The sequence below is a fragment of the Phalaenopsis equestris genome, unplaced genomic scaffold (assembly GCF_001263595.1).
Source record: "Phalaenopsis equestris unplaced genomic scaffold, ASM126359v1 Scaffold001307, whole genome shotgun sequence".
NCBI classification, from domain to species: domain Eukaryota; kingdom Viridiplantae; phylum Streptophyta; class Magnoliopsida; order Asparagales; family Orchidaceae; genus Phalaenopsis; species Phalaenopsis equestris.
This window is the reverse complement of record NW_018165746.1, coordinates 1341214-1356478: the sequence shown is the minus strand read 5'-3', so window position 1 is coordinate 1356478 and position 15265 is coordinate 1341214. Positions and strand designations below refer to the sequence as shown.

The 15265-nt window shown below is 31.2% G+C and overlaps 1 protein-coding gene across 3 annotated transcripts in view; it reads left to right on the top strand.

Annotated features, from left to right (window-relative positions):
• The window catches only part of LOC110033870 (ketohexokinase-like), an 89574-nt gene that overhangs the window by 39674 nt on the left and 34635 nt on the right, over positions 1 to 15265 (top strand). For all 3 annotated transcript variants that reach the window (XM_020738015.1, XM_020738016.1, XM_020738014.1), the window contains one exon: positions 13621 to 13670. In XM_020738015.1, the coding sequence (XP_020593674.1) occupies positions 13621 to 13670 (50 nt within the window). The remainder of the gene's footprint in view (positions 1 to 13620; positions 13671 to 15265) is intronic.

Genomic DNA, 15265 nt, shown 5'->3' with positions numbered 1-15265 from the left:
TATATATATATATATATATATATAAACCCTCTCCCATGTACTCTCTTCTTCACATATGTGGATTTATATTTTCTTGTCTTGAATTTTCTTTCAACGTCTTTCAAGTTAGTTTCAAGCAATATGTGTTTTTTTTTGTCATTCTGGACACATTGGTGCAATTCGGTTTGTGAACGAAGTTTGTTTGAATAACTTTGTCGACAATTGAGATGATTCATATTCAAATTGCGCATGTCGCGTCAACAATCTGTTGTTTTCATCGTGCTTGATCAATTAATCATCAAAAGTCTTTTCTTGAGTAATTTCAATATGCTAGAGCATTGACACGATCTTATTTGTGCAGCATGTGAATTTGAAAGAGTTTCAACTTAAATGCACGCTGTGTCTTGCCTTCCGCCCATTATTTTCATTTCCTTCAACCACCTTTAATTTGCATATAGAGGTCAACAGGCCTTTGTATCAAAGGCTACTCACGTAAGAGCTTTGACCCAACACGCTCTTCTATCAAGGATCTTAAGTAATTATTCTATTCTCCACATTTTCATTAATGAATCATCCATCGAGTTCCACAATGAAGAAAATAAAGGCTAAAAAACTTGCTAGGAGCACTGGAAAGGATATTCAAGATAGGCATATCTGCACTCTAGCATCTTCATACTTCACATTCTATTCTCATGGCCTTTAAGTATTAGAGTTGCCTATTTGTTCGCTCTTGAATCATTAATTCATGAGTTACAAACCATATGACCGGCTCCTATTACAAATTTTTTTTTATTTACCTTTTATTTGAGCAACAAGAAAACAATTACGGCTGATATATCCTCTACAATTGTGTCTGATAAAATAGATTCTTATGTTAAATCCCACATATTTAGAAATATTTTCATGTATGTAAATTATTGATGAAACTATCATCCATTTTATTGCTAAATAAAGATTGTATGTGCGGTGTTGTATTTTATTTTTCAAATTGGAACTTATAGGAGTTGGACAAGGGAATGTTGAGTGTACTAGATAAAAAAATGGATGTCATTCTGAATAATTCAACAATCAAGAAAGCTTCATATAACCTTTATTATTATTTCTTATTTTAAGGACTCTTAAATCTGATAAGAAAAATCTGGCTTTAACTATATATTAGTCACTCATCCTTTATTTTTCTGAAACTTATGTTTCCTCAGTTATTAAAAAAATCATTATTGAAGAATTTTGTTGTGTTATTTGTGAACTTGCAAAATATAACTTTACAAGTTTTTAAAAAAGATGACATAGAACCCTAATTCTTTTTACTCATGTTCATAATGACATTTAGGGTTCATACTCCGCACCTACTATCATAAGGGCTCAATGGTTTGTCTTTTATTGACGATTATACATAATGACATTTAGGGATCATAATGTTATCATGTACTATCTTATTTACATATATCGATTTATCCACCTAATATCCATACCAAAGGGAAACAAATGCTAAAAACCTTCATAAGAAATGCATGTTTGCTATTATGATTTTTTTTGAGAACACTTTTTTGTTAACAATCATAAAGAATTATTATTCATAAATGAGAAGGGTAATTTTTTTCTTTTAGATAACCCTTGCTAATTAGTTCTAAAATTAGCTACTTGTATTTAATCCAACTTATACTTGAACCTTTCTATGCAAACACTTCAAGCTTACTCCAGAAAAAAAGCAACCTCTCAATCTACAATGTTTACTCAATTAAATTAATTCCTTTCACTGAATATACTGAAGGGCTTTTTTGCCCTTAAATGTAAACGAGTCTTTTTGGAAAGCATAAAAGAACTTTCACTGAACATCATCTACATTTGTTTATTATTACTTAATTTTTTTTCATAATCATCAAAAATAGTCTTTACGTGCTTTCATACTATTTCTATCTTTAAGAAAAACTCTGAGATATCAAATAATAAGAACTATAATACTACTATGAAAAAGAAAATTGAAGTTCTTCAAAGTAGAACATGGATTTGGTGAATTTACCTGATGAAAAAAAAAGCACTGCAACATAAATGAGTATTTACTGTAAAGTACAAAGCAGATACCTTATTAAAAATGTATAAATCTAGATTTGTTACTGAAGGTTACACTTTATATATATTGGATTTCGTTATCTTATAACTTTTACTCCTATTACCAAGGGGGACATTATTGGAGTTATTTTGTCATTAACAGACCATATGGGTTAAAAAATAAAAATTTAGTGTTAAGAATGCTTTCTTACATAATGATTTAAGAGGAGGAAGTATACGTGGATCTAATACTATGTTTTGATTAAAATACAGAACATAAGTTATGACGCTATAATGGATATTGTATGGATTGTAGCTATCTTCAAGGCCTAGTTTGGAGGCTTGCTGAGGTAATAATTAAACATGAGATACAAATAAAGTCAAGGAGAGCATACATTATTTAAACACTACATGTCTTTAAGAAAAGTCTCATTGCTACTAGTTTGTGTTGACAATATTATCATGACATGTAGTAATGCGGAAGAAATGAACAACTTAAAGAAAATATTACTCAAAGAATTAGGTGGTTTAAATTATTTTCTTTGTTTTGATGTTGCATACTCGATATAAAATTTTTATATCACAATAATAATGCATAACAAACTTGTTTAAATATAAATGTAAGTTGGGATGGAAGCCTGTCGAAAGCTTTATGGACTTCAATTATAAGTTTGGAGATGCCCCATAAAACATAATAATGAATAAACGTTTTATCAAAAGTTTATACGAAGATTTATCCACTCATCACATATTAGGTAGATATTCTTCTGTTATCTGTGTTATGAGACAATTCATACTCAACCTTGAAGAATCATATCGTGACAAATATATCACATTCTAAAATACTTGAAGGGAGCCTCGGGCAATTGAATTCTATTTAAAAAATGGGAAAATATGAGTTTTGAAGTTGTACATAGACGTAGATCATGCCCTATAGTAAATAAAAGATCAACTTCAAGATGCTGCTCTCCTAGGTGGCAGCCACATGATTTGGATTAGTAAAAAATAGGTTACGATGGCAATAGTTAGTGCAGCTGCTAAATTTGGATCTGTCAATGAGAATATTTTAATTGCTATGACTAAAATTTATGTTGGAAGATTTAAAGATTGATGGAAAATACAATATGAGATTCAATTATATTAATAATTCATCTTAAGAGTGTAACAAAGTCGAGCTGACTCATAAGATGACTTAGGATTAGCTTGATGACCGGATTGTGAGCTGTTTGATAAGCTAATGAGCCAAGATTGAATCAATTTTAACTTGATTTGCCATCTTGCAAGCTTGTTTTTAAAAAATAATTAATATAAAGTACACTAAAAATTGTTAGATTTCAATGGCTTTAGTACAAAGTTAAAAATATAATAATTCTCATGTTTATTGAAAACTAATTTATGATTATTTTTAAATTTTTTAATTTTTTTAATTATTTTGTTTTAAAAATAGCTTGAATTAAAACATATTAAAGTTGATAGCTATTTTTTGAAAAAGTGTCTTGATGTTTGTCTGATCCATATTTTATTCATATCCATAGGTGAATAATTTTTACTCACCAAAGGATATCAGGGTTTGTCTTTCAAAAATTTAATGACTAAGCCTAGAATGGATGATATTCGTTCATTTGTTTCAGTGGAAGAGTAGAATTGCCATTGAGTGATCACAACTAGAATTAAGCTCTGTATTTCACCCTGTAAGGCCCTCTGCTTCCTTTTGGATACCACTTCTCAGATTTGTGAGGTCCCTCTGGTCATGACAACAATTCATGTGAATCACCTAACTTTATTGGGAAACCTTATGGGCCTTCCACCCATTTTAAGTGTTATACAGTTTGCTTTGTATCATTTTTATGTCTAATTTTATAAATTTTCTATTAGAAGCTTTTCGAGGATTTTATAAATTCCATAAAACATACTCAACAATTTGTCAATTTTTATCGCTTGTCATTAAAGAGAATTGATCCCTATATGTTTGACACCTGAGCATCAAAACTATTTCTTTCAGGCTTGATATCATTGCCTTGCCAAAATAAACGTTCAAAACATCATTAATTGAGTACATCGTCGAAGATTTCAACTAGTAGCACTATTGAAAAGTATTGATAAAAAATGCAGGCATTCATCAATATATTAAGGATAAAATTCATTGTCACAATCACCATTAAGGAATATAGATAAATTGTAAAGATGAACCAAGTTTACAAAAATTAGAGGCCAAATATCTCAACGCTTGACGAAAATGCGTTTAGGTTTCTTCTTGCAGTGCGAGAAGCCAATAAATTTCATATAATTCAGATTAAATGGAAAATGTAAGAGCATATTAATTGAGATCAAAAGCTCAAAGTGACAACATCAATAAGGTGTTTAAAGAAGATCAAATGATTCTTGGCCATGACATTGATACCATTTTAGAATAGAAAGAATTGAAAATGGCTATATATCAATCTTCTTTATAATACACACATCAGTGTCCCTAGATATAGGTGAAAGAAGAGAACAATGATAAAGAAAAATATAATAAAAGAGTGTATTCTCAATTGTGAAGAAATATACAACAAGAACAACAACAAGATGAAGATTTTATCTTACTTAGTGGGGTTGGCTACATGAATCCTTTTCTCCATTGTGTCCTATTGAGTGTCGTATTTTCATTTAATTTTATAAATTAAGATCATTTTTTATACAATATGCCCAAGTCTTTTTAGGTCTACCTCTTCCTTTCTTATCATAAATCAAATCTACAGCATTTATTCTCCTAATAAGTTCATCTGTTGATCAACATTAAATTTGAACAAACCATCTATGACAACACTCTCTAATATTAATCCACCATAAGAGTTACCAACTCTATCAAGGTTATATTTATTTCGCTTTTTGTCTCGAAGTGTCAAAACCACTCATCCACCTAAACATTCTCATTTCAGCTACACTTAAACTTTGTTTTATGCTTCTCTTTTAATGGCCAACATTTTGCACCATAAAGCATTGTTGATCTCACTACTATCTTATAAATTTTTCTTTAAGTCTAAGCAGGACTTTTCTATCACACAATAGGCCCGATGCATTCTCCCATTTCAACCAACTAACTTAAATTCTACTAATAACATCTCCATATATATATCTCCATCACTTTGAACAATAGACCCGAGATATCTAAAACATTCACACCTTTTAATGATTTGATCAACCATAGGTACAATGCTGTCGCTAGAGCTACTACTACTAAAATTATATTTCATGTATTCAATTTTAGATATACTTAAACGAAGACCTAAATTCCAATGTAGACCTCCATTATTCAAGTTTTTCTAGAACTATTTCTATAGTTCTATCCACAAGAACTATATCATCAGTGAAAAACATACACTAAGGTATATCCTCCAAATGCCCAGTAAGAGCATCCATAACTGAAGCAAAAAAGATATGGGCTTAAAACCGATCCCTGATGTAATTCAATTGAAATAGGGAAACACTCGGTCTATCTTCCTTTTGTTCGAACACGAGTGACTACTTTAGTAAACATATCTTTAATGACTTGTATATAAGTCATATTAACACATTTCTTCTCTAGAACTCTTCAAAAGACTTCTCTTGGAACCTTATCGAAAGTTTTTTTCTAAATCAAGAAAAATATGTAGATCCTCCTTACTCTCTTTACTTCTCCATCAAACCTCTCAATAAATGTATAGCTTCCATAGTAGAGCGACACAACATAAATCCAAACTGATTATGAGAAATCTTTGTATCACGTCTTAACCTATGTTAATTACCGTCTTCCATAATTTTAAAGCATGACACATCAATTTAATTTCTCTATAATTTGCATACTCTTGTGCATCCTTTTTATTCTTAAAAATAGGGACCAAAATATTCTTCCTCCACTCCTCAGACATCTTTTTTAGTTTTTAAAATAATATTAAAGAGTTTAGTCTCATCAACTTCTTTTTTACTAATGCAACAGTAAAATAAAATTTTTTATTATTACTAATGATGTTAACATCACTAAGGTCGATATTATTTACAGAAACTTCATTGAAAAATTTATAAAATAGCTCACCCACCAATATTAAATACCTTTCTCTAATAAAAACACTTTTTGATTTTCTTCTTTAATAGACTTTAGTTGAATTAGATCTTTTACTTTTTTTGCTCTTTGTTTGCGTAGTTTATATATATATATATATTATAAAGTTCACTGAAAATAGAATTTTTAGCGTTACAAAATTTTCTCTTAGACTCCTTATGGACCACCTTATATTTTTCACAGCCCTCTAAGCTTTTACATTTAAACTATTTTTTTATCACACAACTTATATTTTATCTTTTGTTGCCCATTATTATTTCACCACGAACTTTTTTTATTTATAATTTCTTTTGATTCTCCAAGTACATCATTTGTCATTTCTTTAATTTGTTATTTTATCCCACATATAATTAGCTTCTTCATGAACATTGTAAATCTTGAAATCATGATGTTTACTCATAAAAATAATTTTATTTGTGTATTTTAGGTGCCCTAATCTTATTCTATGACAATGTTTCATTGTCTTTTTAATCTTACAACTCATCTTAAAAATCCAAAATTACTAATTGATGTTGTGTACTTAAATTTTTATTAGGAATGATATTATGATCTTTATGTTCTTGACAATCTCTCTCTTTTCCTTATAAGAAAATTTGTGTTTTATTTGATCCATTTTTATATGTAATAATATGCTTCACTTTTCTTAAGTAAAGTATTAGAAATAACAAATTAATACGCTAAAGAAAAATCTAATATGGTTATACTTTTTTCATTAATCACTCAAAAACTATAGCCATCATGAATGTTTTTAAAATCTTCTACCACTCTTTCAACATGTCTATTTAAATCTTCTCCAATAAAAATTATTTCTTCAAGAGATATCATTTGTATTAATTTTTCTAGGTCATTCCAGAATTTTTCTTTTGAACATATATCTAAACTTATTTGAGGAGCATAAATACTTATTCAACAACAACAACAACAAAAAAAAAACCTTAATCCCACTGTGTGGGGTCGGCTACATGAATCTTTTTTTTCCATTGCGTCATATTTGGTGTTGTATTTTCATTTAGTTCTAATAACTTAAAAGATTATTTTTTATACAATAAGCCCAAGTCTTCCTTGATCTTCTTCTGTTTTTCTTAACATAAGTCAAATCTAAAGCATCTACTCTTCTAATCGGATTATCAGATGGTCGACGGTTAATGTGACCAAACCATCTAAGATGACTCTCTCTAGTTTTATCCTTCACTGGAGCTACACCAACCTTATCACTGATATATTCATTTTGCATTTTGTCTCTAAAGTGTAAAGCCACTCATCCACCTAATCATTCTCATCTCGGCAACACTTAACTTAGTATCGTGCTTCTTTTTTAAAGGCCAACATTCAACACCATAGAGCATTGCAGGTTTCACCACCCTCTTATAAAATTTTCCTTTCTGTCTAAGCGGTACTTTTCTATCACACGAAAAACCTGAAGCATTCCTCCATTTCAACCAACTTGAATTCTACTATTAACATCCCCATCTATATCACCGTCGCTTTGAACAACAAACCCAAGATATCTAAATTGTTCACACCTTTTAATAATTTGATCACCCAAAGTTACACTTCTATCACTAGAGCTACTACTACTAAAATTACATTCCATGCATTCAATTTTAGTTCTACTCAAATGAAGGCCTTTAGACTCCAATGTAGACCTTCGGGTTTTTTCTCTCGTCGGGTTTTTTCTCTCGTCTTATCTACGAGAAGGATATCATCAGCAAGAAGAATACACCAAGGTACATCCTCCTGTAAATTTCTTGTAAGACCATCCATAACTAAGCAAAAAGATGTGGGCTTAAAGCCGATCCCTGATGTAATCTAACAGAAATAGGAAAATATTTAATCAATCCTCCAGTTCGAACACAAGTAACAACTCTAGTATACATATTTTTAATGACTTAAATATAAGTCATATCAACACCTTTCTTCTCAAGAACGCTCCAAAGGACCTCTCTTGGAACCTTATCGTAAGCTTTTTCTAAATCAATAAAAATCAAATGTAGATCCTCCTTATTATCTTTGAACTTCTCTAACTAACCTCTCAATAAATGTATAGCTTTCACAATAGACCTGCCCGACATAAAACCAAATTAATTATGAGAAATTTTTGTAATACGTCTTAACCTATGTTTAATTACCCTCTCACATAATTTTAAAGTATGACGCATCAACTTAATTTCTCTATAAGTTGCACACTCTTGTGCATCCCCTTTATTCTTAAAAATGGAGACCAAAATACTTTCCTCTACTCTTTGTGCATCTTTTTAGTTTTTAAAATAACATTAAAGAGTTTAGTAAGCCATGAAACTCCCAAATCTCTTAAATATTTCCACACTTCAATTAGGATATCATCAGGTCCTACAGACTTTCTTACCATTTATTTTTTTTAAAATCTCCCCAACTTCTTTTTTGCTAATACAACAGTAAAAATGAAATATTTTATTATTATTAACGATATCAAGATCATTAAGGTCGATCGTATTTTCAAAAACTTCTTTAAAAAGTTTATCAAAATAACTCACCCACCTATGCTGAATATTTTTTCTATGAAAAACACGTTTTGATTTTCATCTTTAATACATTTTACTTGGATTAAATCTTTACTTTTATATTCTCTTTGTTTGGTTAGTTTATACCTATATTTTTCACCATCTTTAGTATCTAATATATCATAAAGATTACTAAAAGCAAAATTTTTAGCTTTATAGATTGTTCTTTTAGACTTCTTGCGAGCCGTTTGATATGTTTCCCAGTTCTCTAAGCTTTTATAATGTAATCAATTTTTATAACATAACTTCTTATATTATCTTTTCTTGCACATTATTATTCTATCATTAACTATTTTTATTATAGAAAATTTTTCTTTTGATTCTCCATGTACATCTTTTGCTACTTGTTTAATAGTTTTTGTTACTTCATCACACATACCATTTGCTTCTTTAAGAACATCCCAAATTTTTAAATCTTGAATTTTATTCATAAAAATAATTTATTTGTGCTTTTTAGGTTTCTCTATCTAATTTTACGATGAGGAGTCATAACATTCTTTATTTTACAACTCTTCATTTTAAAATCTAGAACTAATAATCGATGTTCGGTACTTAAATCTTCACTTGGAATGATTTTACAATCTTTACAATCTTGACGATCTCTTCTCATAAGAAAATAATCAATTTTTGTTTTATTAGATTTATTTGTATAAGTAATAAGATATTCATCTCTTTTCTTGAATAAAGTATTAGTATTAAAAAAATCATACGCTAAAGCAAAATCTAAAATGACTCTCCCTTCTTCATTCGTCACTCCAAAATCGTAGCCACTATGAATATTTAAGAAATCTTCTACCACTCTACTGACATGTCCATTTAAATCATGAGTAGCATAAATACTTATAGCATTAAAAATCTTACTATCAACAAAAATCTTTAGGACTATAATTCTATCTTAAAATCTTTTAATTTTTACAAAATTATCTTTCAAATTTTTATATTTAACTACTCCACTATTTCTGCCGTGACTCCTACCTGAATGCCAATGTTTAAAGCCTATGCTATCAATCTTCTTAGCCTTTTCTCTAACCCATTTAGTTTCTTGAATACATAAGATGGTTATCTTCTGATTAACCATAACATCTACTAATTCCATTAATTTGTTTGTGAGAGTACCTATATTCTAAGTTCATATCTTAATATTAGTTTAATAGATTAACTTCTTTATCCGCTTCCATCCATAATGTGGGAATCATCTCTTATTTGACACTATATCTGGGCATTGATGTAGTGGCCCTTGTACACTTTTTATTGTATTCAGACCGTACAGTGCGCGCTTCCAGGGGACGTCCTATCATGTACACAAAGATTTAAATTGTTCATCTCATGATTTTTCTACAAAAATTTTACGTTGGTTGTCGACTGCCTAACACAATACTTAATTTTTTGCATTTGGGGCTTACGAGCAGGCAATGACAGTGTTACAATTTTAAAGAAATATAATAAAAATAAATACTGCAGATTTGTATTATAAATGGTTAGCTTATGTGATAATTTTGACATGGTAATACATCTTGTTAACCTCGTTTGTTCTTTGTTAAGCGAAGGCTTGGCTAGTTATATATGGCTTATATGAAGTCCTAAAAGACGTATTAGTTAGCTCATCTTGTCCATGAATCTGCTGTGAGATTTTTCATGGAGTTGTGATTGTTGCTTTTTTTAAGCATATTATGATTGTTGAATAATTTTACATCACTGTAAAAAAGCTAGTCTGGTATTGGAACTGTATATCTGATTTTGGGGGCACATGTGGCATTTTACAGTAAAATTAGAATTTGTTTCTATTTTTGTTCAATATGAGTATGAAGCTAATTTAGACGAAATTATAATAATCTCTAGTAGAGTGTTCATGATACTTCATGACACGGGATGGGGCTTAGGGCCTATTTGAACCGACCAATAGGCTTAGCAGGAATTGCCGCGGTCCAGCTGGAGGTTGGACCAGCCTGTCTCTCGCTCCCATGAGGCGGGAAGTGCCACCCAATTGCGTCCCTTGCCTTTTTTGTTTGTCGATCCCTCCTCCTTTGCCTATTCTGTTTGCTGCCCAAGTGGAGGAGCCCTACTTCCTATTCTATCTGCTAGCTATTATATATTTGTTGTTTTGGCTTGCTTAGGGTTAGTTCTTGGTTATCTCTGATTTCAAAATTCTTCCTTCGGGCGTTTCTCCCCTTCGTAAGGCTGTATCCGAAGGCAAGAAGGTGCTCCGGTTGTAACTCATTTGAGGTGGTGACTATCCCCGCTTGTTCCTTCTTCCCGCAGCAGTACATCCTCCCGGCAGCCTTCCTTGCTGCTGCACCTCATCCCACAGTCTTCCCTGCAACCACCCTCATTCCCAAAATTCTTCCCTGCAGCCGGCTTTCCTCCCAACGTCCTTCCTTACTGCTGCACCCCCCTCCCAGTAGCCTTACCTGTTGCTGCGGCTCCATCCACAGCCTTCCTCTGCTACCGAACCTCCTTCCAGCAGCCCCTTTTAATGCTGGAAGCCTTCCCTACCTATCCCTTGCTGCCAACCTTCCTCCCAGCAGCCCCTTTTAATGCTGGAAGCCTTCCCTACCTATCCCTTGCTGCCAACCTTCCTCCCAGCTGCCTCCCTAATGTTGCTGTAGCCTCTCGATCATCCTCACTCCTGCTGTCCCGCCGGAAGAAGTCACTTTTGCCCTCGCTCTTAGGTTTTGTTTGTGTTTGTGTCATTTTTTTTTAGTTTTATGAACTCTTGTTATTTCTTTCCAAATTCCCGCAAAAATAATAATACTTTGCTTTTGTTCTTTTTTTGGGTTACTTTAGTATCACTTCATTTCTTTGTTTTGATTTTATACAAATTATTTATGCATATGAATATTGGTATTATCGATGCAATTTTTTTTTTAGTCCATTTGGTTGTAAAAATTTTTATGGTTTTAACGCCAAAGTTTTTAGGACTAATGAATTTTGATAGATTTTGTGACAACTGATAAGAATATTTCTAATTGAGTATTTCCCGCTATTGTTTTATTTTAATTTTGGTTTTTGATAGTTTTTAGCAATCAAAGACATGCTACAAGTGGATTAGCCTATGTGGGTGGAATGTTTGGTAGTAAAGGAGAATCTGTTTCTACTAATAAGCTTATGTGGCGTGGTTTCGAAAAATATGGCAATCAAAGACATGCTACTAGTAAAGGGTTGGTTAACCATGTTTGTCACTCAGGTTATTTTCAGTGGGTGCACTATAGTTATCAATAAATATGGCTGATGAAATTTATTGAATTCTATGAGGTTGGCCTCCTCAGTCCACGTGCTATCAAATAAAGGAAGAACAAAAGAAGAAGTTGATACTTACATTTGTCGTAAATTCTTACAAGAAAAATCATCAATCTTTGGTACAAACACTTTCCGTTATAGGCATCAAGTGAAATGTTGTATAACCTCCCAAAACCCTCATACAAGTATTCCCCATGTCCAGAACACTAATGAATTTCAGCATCTTGATGAGGAAAATATTGAAGAATATAAATGTAATGAGCATATTTTTTATTTTGATTTGAACTTGGAATATACAGCCACAATATTTTTTATTTTGATTTGAACTTGGATTATACGGCAACAACTATTTATTTGTACAAGTGAATATCAGTTTTAGACTACATCTGCATTCAAAACTGAATCTGAGATCGAGTTTGAAAACTTATACAACCTTTTTCTTTTGATCTTTTGTTTATTCGGCTACTTTTCACGATTCAACTCTAAACAACTTGTAGTTATTGAATTCTTCAAACTTGCATTTTATGTTATACTTTTCTTCAATCGTTATTCTTCTTATGTTGCTCACAAGCTCCTACTGAATCTATAATTTATCATCTTCTCTGCGTAAGCTACTTATGGAGCAAAAAACTTGATTAAGGAACTCAGTTGAGGATAAATTTTCAAAAGCTGTTCAATTATATGGAAAATATAGAACCAAAAATAATCATTTGCGAGAAAAGTGAGTTTAATGCATGCACATGTTCAGTTGTTACTTCATACAGAAGGATTGCTGTCCCTCCTACTAAGGGTTGTCAGTTAACATAATGCAACATTTCTTGAAATAATTTGGCATGTTTAGTTGCCTTAGATGTTCCCATCCCATTTATCTGAATCGTGTCTTAGGGAATGATGCTGTTTTGAATTTAATAAAGGCAACTAATGTATATACCCTCAATAGGCAAGTATAATTAAGAATTAGATGCTTGATGACAATGATGAGTGAACTCATTAATGTAGAATAATTGATGTTGCTGGAGTCAAATATGGTTACTTCTTTATGGTTATTTTTTTCCTTGCGGTGGAGCTAAGCTTTGTTGTTGTTGTTGGTGGAGCTAAGCTTTCTATCTTCACTTATGAGGAAGAACCACATCGTTTAGATCGGATAACATCAAATAATGATTCAGTTTTGATATTGATTTACTTGAACCTGGGAAAGTACACTGTTTGTTTAGTTATCTTGGATCATCCTTCATAGCTCAACCTTTTGGTGGAGATTTATATTGATCGGATAATTTGCCTACATATACTATGTAGTCAGTGGAATTCTTTGATTAGACTTTTTTTATCTTATATTTTGTTAAGGTGAAAATATTGTTGGAATAGAATATCTCGTGTACATTTTATGTGATTGAATGTTTAGTTATTGGTAGGAATGGCAACTGCTAATAAGAATATGACTAAGAGTTTTCTATTAGAATAAGTTTGTTTGTGGAATAATCTCTAAAAAATCTTGCTCATATGTTTGAATGACAACAAAACTGCTAACAGTTCTTGTGAAACTGCTTTATAATATTTACAGATTTGTTCTAATTTCTGATATTGACGCAGTTTCCCGGCTTTGGACTTGATATCTACCTATGTGGTCCTTTCTTTTTGGCTTTTGTTTCTTTGGTTATGTAGCTACATAGGAAGAAACTATTAGTAAACCACTTGTCTTTTTGGCGATTTCTCAACCTAAGAAATATCTTCCAGGTCTCGGAGGGAAATTCACCATTTACCTATATAATTGTTGACAATGAAACGTAAGAAAGCTTCCTTGTTAATTCTAGTTTTGTCCTGCTTTTTAGATATTGAAAATTATAACGTGGGTGAATAGTTGGAGATACTATTTCTTTTTGCTTGTCAATTATTGAGTTTTATTACTTGTGAACATTTAATATGAGGTTCATTTATTTCTGCTGCTATCCTTCTATTGTAAGTTATATAATGCTTGGATATAGATTTCAATATGGTTGCAGCAAGTTGTTTTGTGATGGTTAATGCTAATATTGCTCACTTCACATCAAATATGGTCAAAAGTTAATCTATCTCAATCTGCAATATAAGTGTTTTAACTTTTAAAGGGGTTTTGCTTGATATGATCGTTGCTTTAAATAATATAAATCTATTTTTCTTTTACACGAGATATTTAATTTTATTTTCTCTTTTTTTCTTCATCTTTGCTTACCGCAATGTTTTTATTTTCTAGTGCCATATCATTACTAGAAAACTAAATTCAGCTATTCTTAGTTTAGTCTAGTTTTTGTTTTATGGCACCCGAACATTGAAATTTTGCTTATAGTATTATCAGATGTACAATGATAATCACATGTAAGGAAGTGATATCTAGTTGCTTCTTCAATGTAATCACATTGAAGGTGGCATGTAGTGAGAGGTTTTTTGTAGAGGGAGTTGGAATGAGCGGACATCTATGTAGTACCGACACTTCTAAAAATGTGTTGTGCTCATGTCAGATACGTATCGAACACTGACACTTGTCTGACATTTTCTTCTCTAAACTGCAAAATATTTATCTTAATTTTTTTCAGGCCCGAACATGTTCATTACACACCACAACAACGCATTAAACGCGAGCTTAACACGATTTCAAGAAAATGGGATTAAGAATTAGAAATTATAAATATGCTTATAACCTTAATTATACCTCGTAGTTGAAAGTGTCTCATCTCTCTTCATGTTGAAGCTCTCTCTAGCATTTGTCAAATCGATCATTGAATGTGCATCCAATATTCATCGAAGCTAAGCATTGGTAATGCCCTCTTTGTGATCATGGGATTTTTTAAATTATAGTAGATAAATTGGATTATAAGTTGGATGAACTCTTTTAAAACATATTATATCTAATTTTAAAAATTAATTTTCAAAAGCACGATATTTATGAAATTAAATTTTATTCTTGCATAATTTGTGTTGGGATATTTTTAATAAGAAATAATTTAAAAAATATATAATTTTTATATTAATAATTAATTAAATATAAAAACGTGTCCATGGCGTATCTTGTCATATTTTTTTTCAGTTATTCATGTCCTTGTATTATGTTGTGCTGTGTCGATGCTTGATAGGTGGACATCCACTAGAGAGTTGGAAGGAGTTGACATCCACCATGCTTTTTCATTTTATGTGAGGAGAAAGATTAATGTATATTTGTCATTATAAATAATTACGAAGTTAAATTTGAAATAAGAGACCCAACTAAGATCCATTGATGAATTCTCCTCAATTTTAATAGTAAAATGGATTTCAACAAGGCATGGAGAAGAAAGATGATATAAAATTCATTCATCCAAAGCAACAATTTTATTTTTTCTTTTCTAATTTTGAAAACCATAGTCAC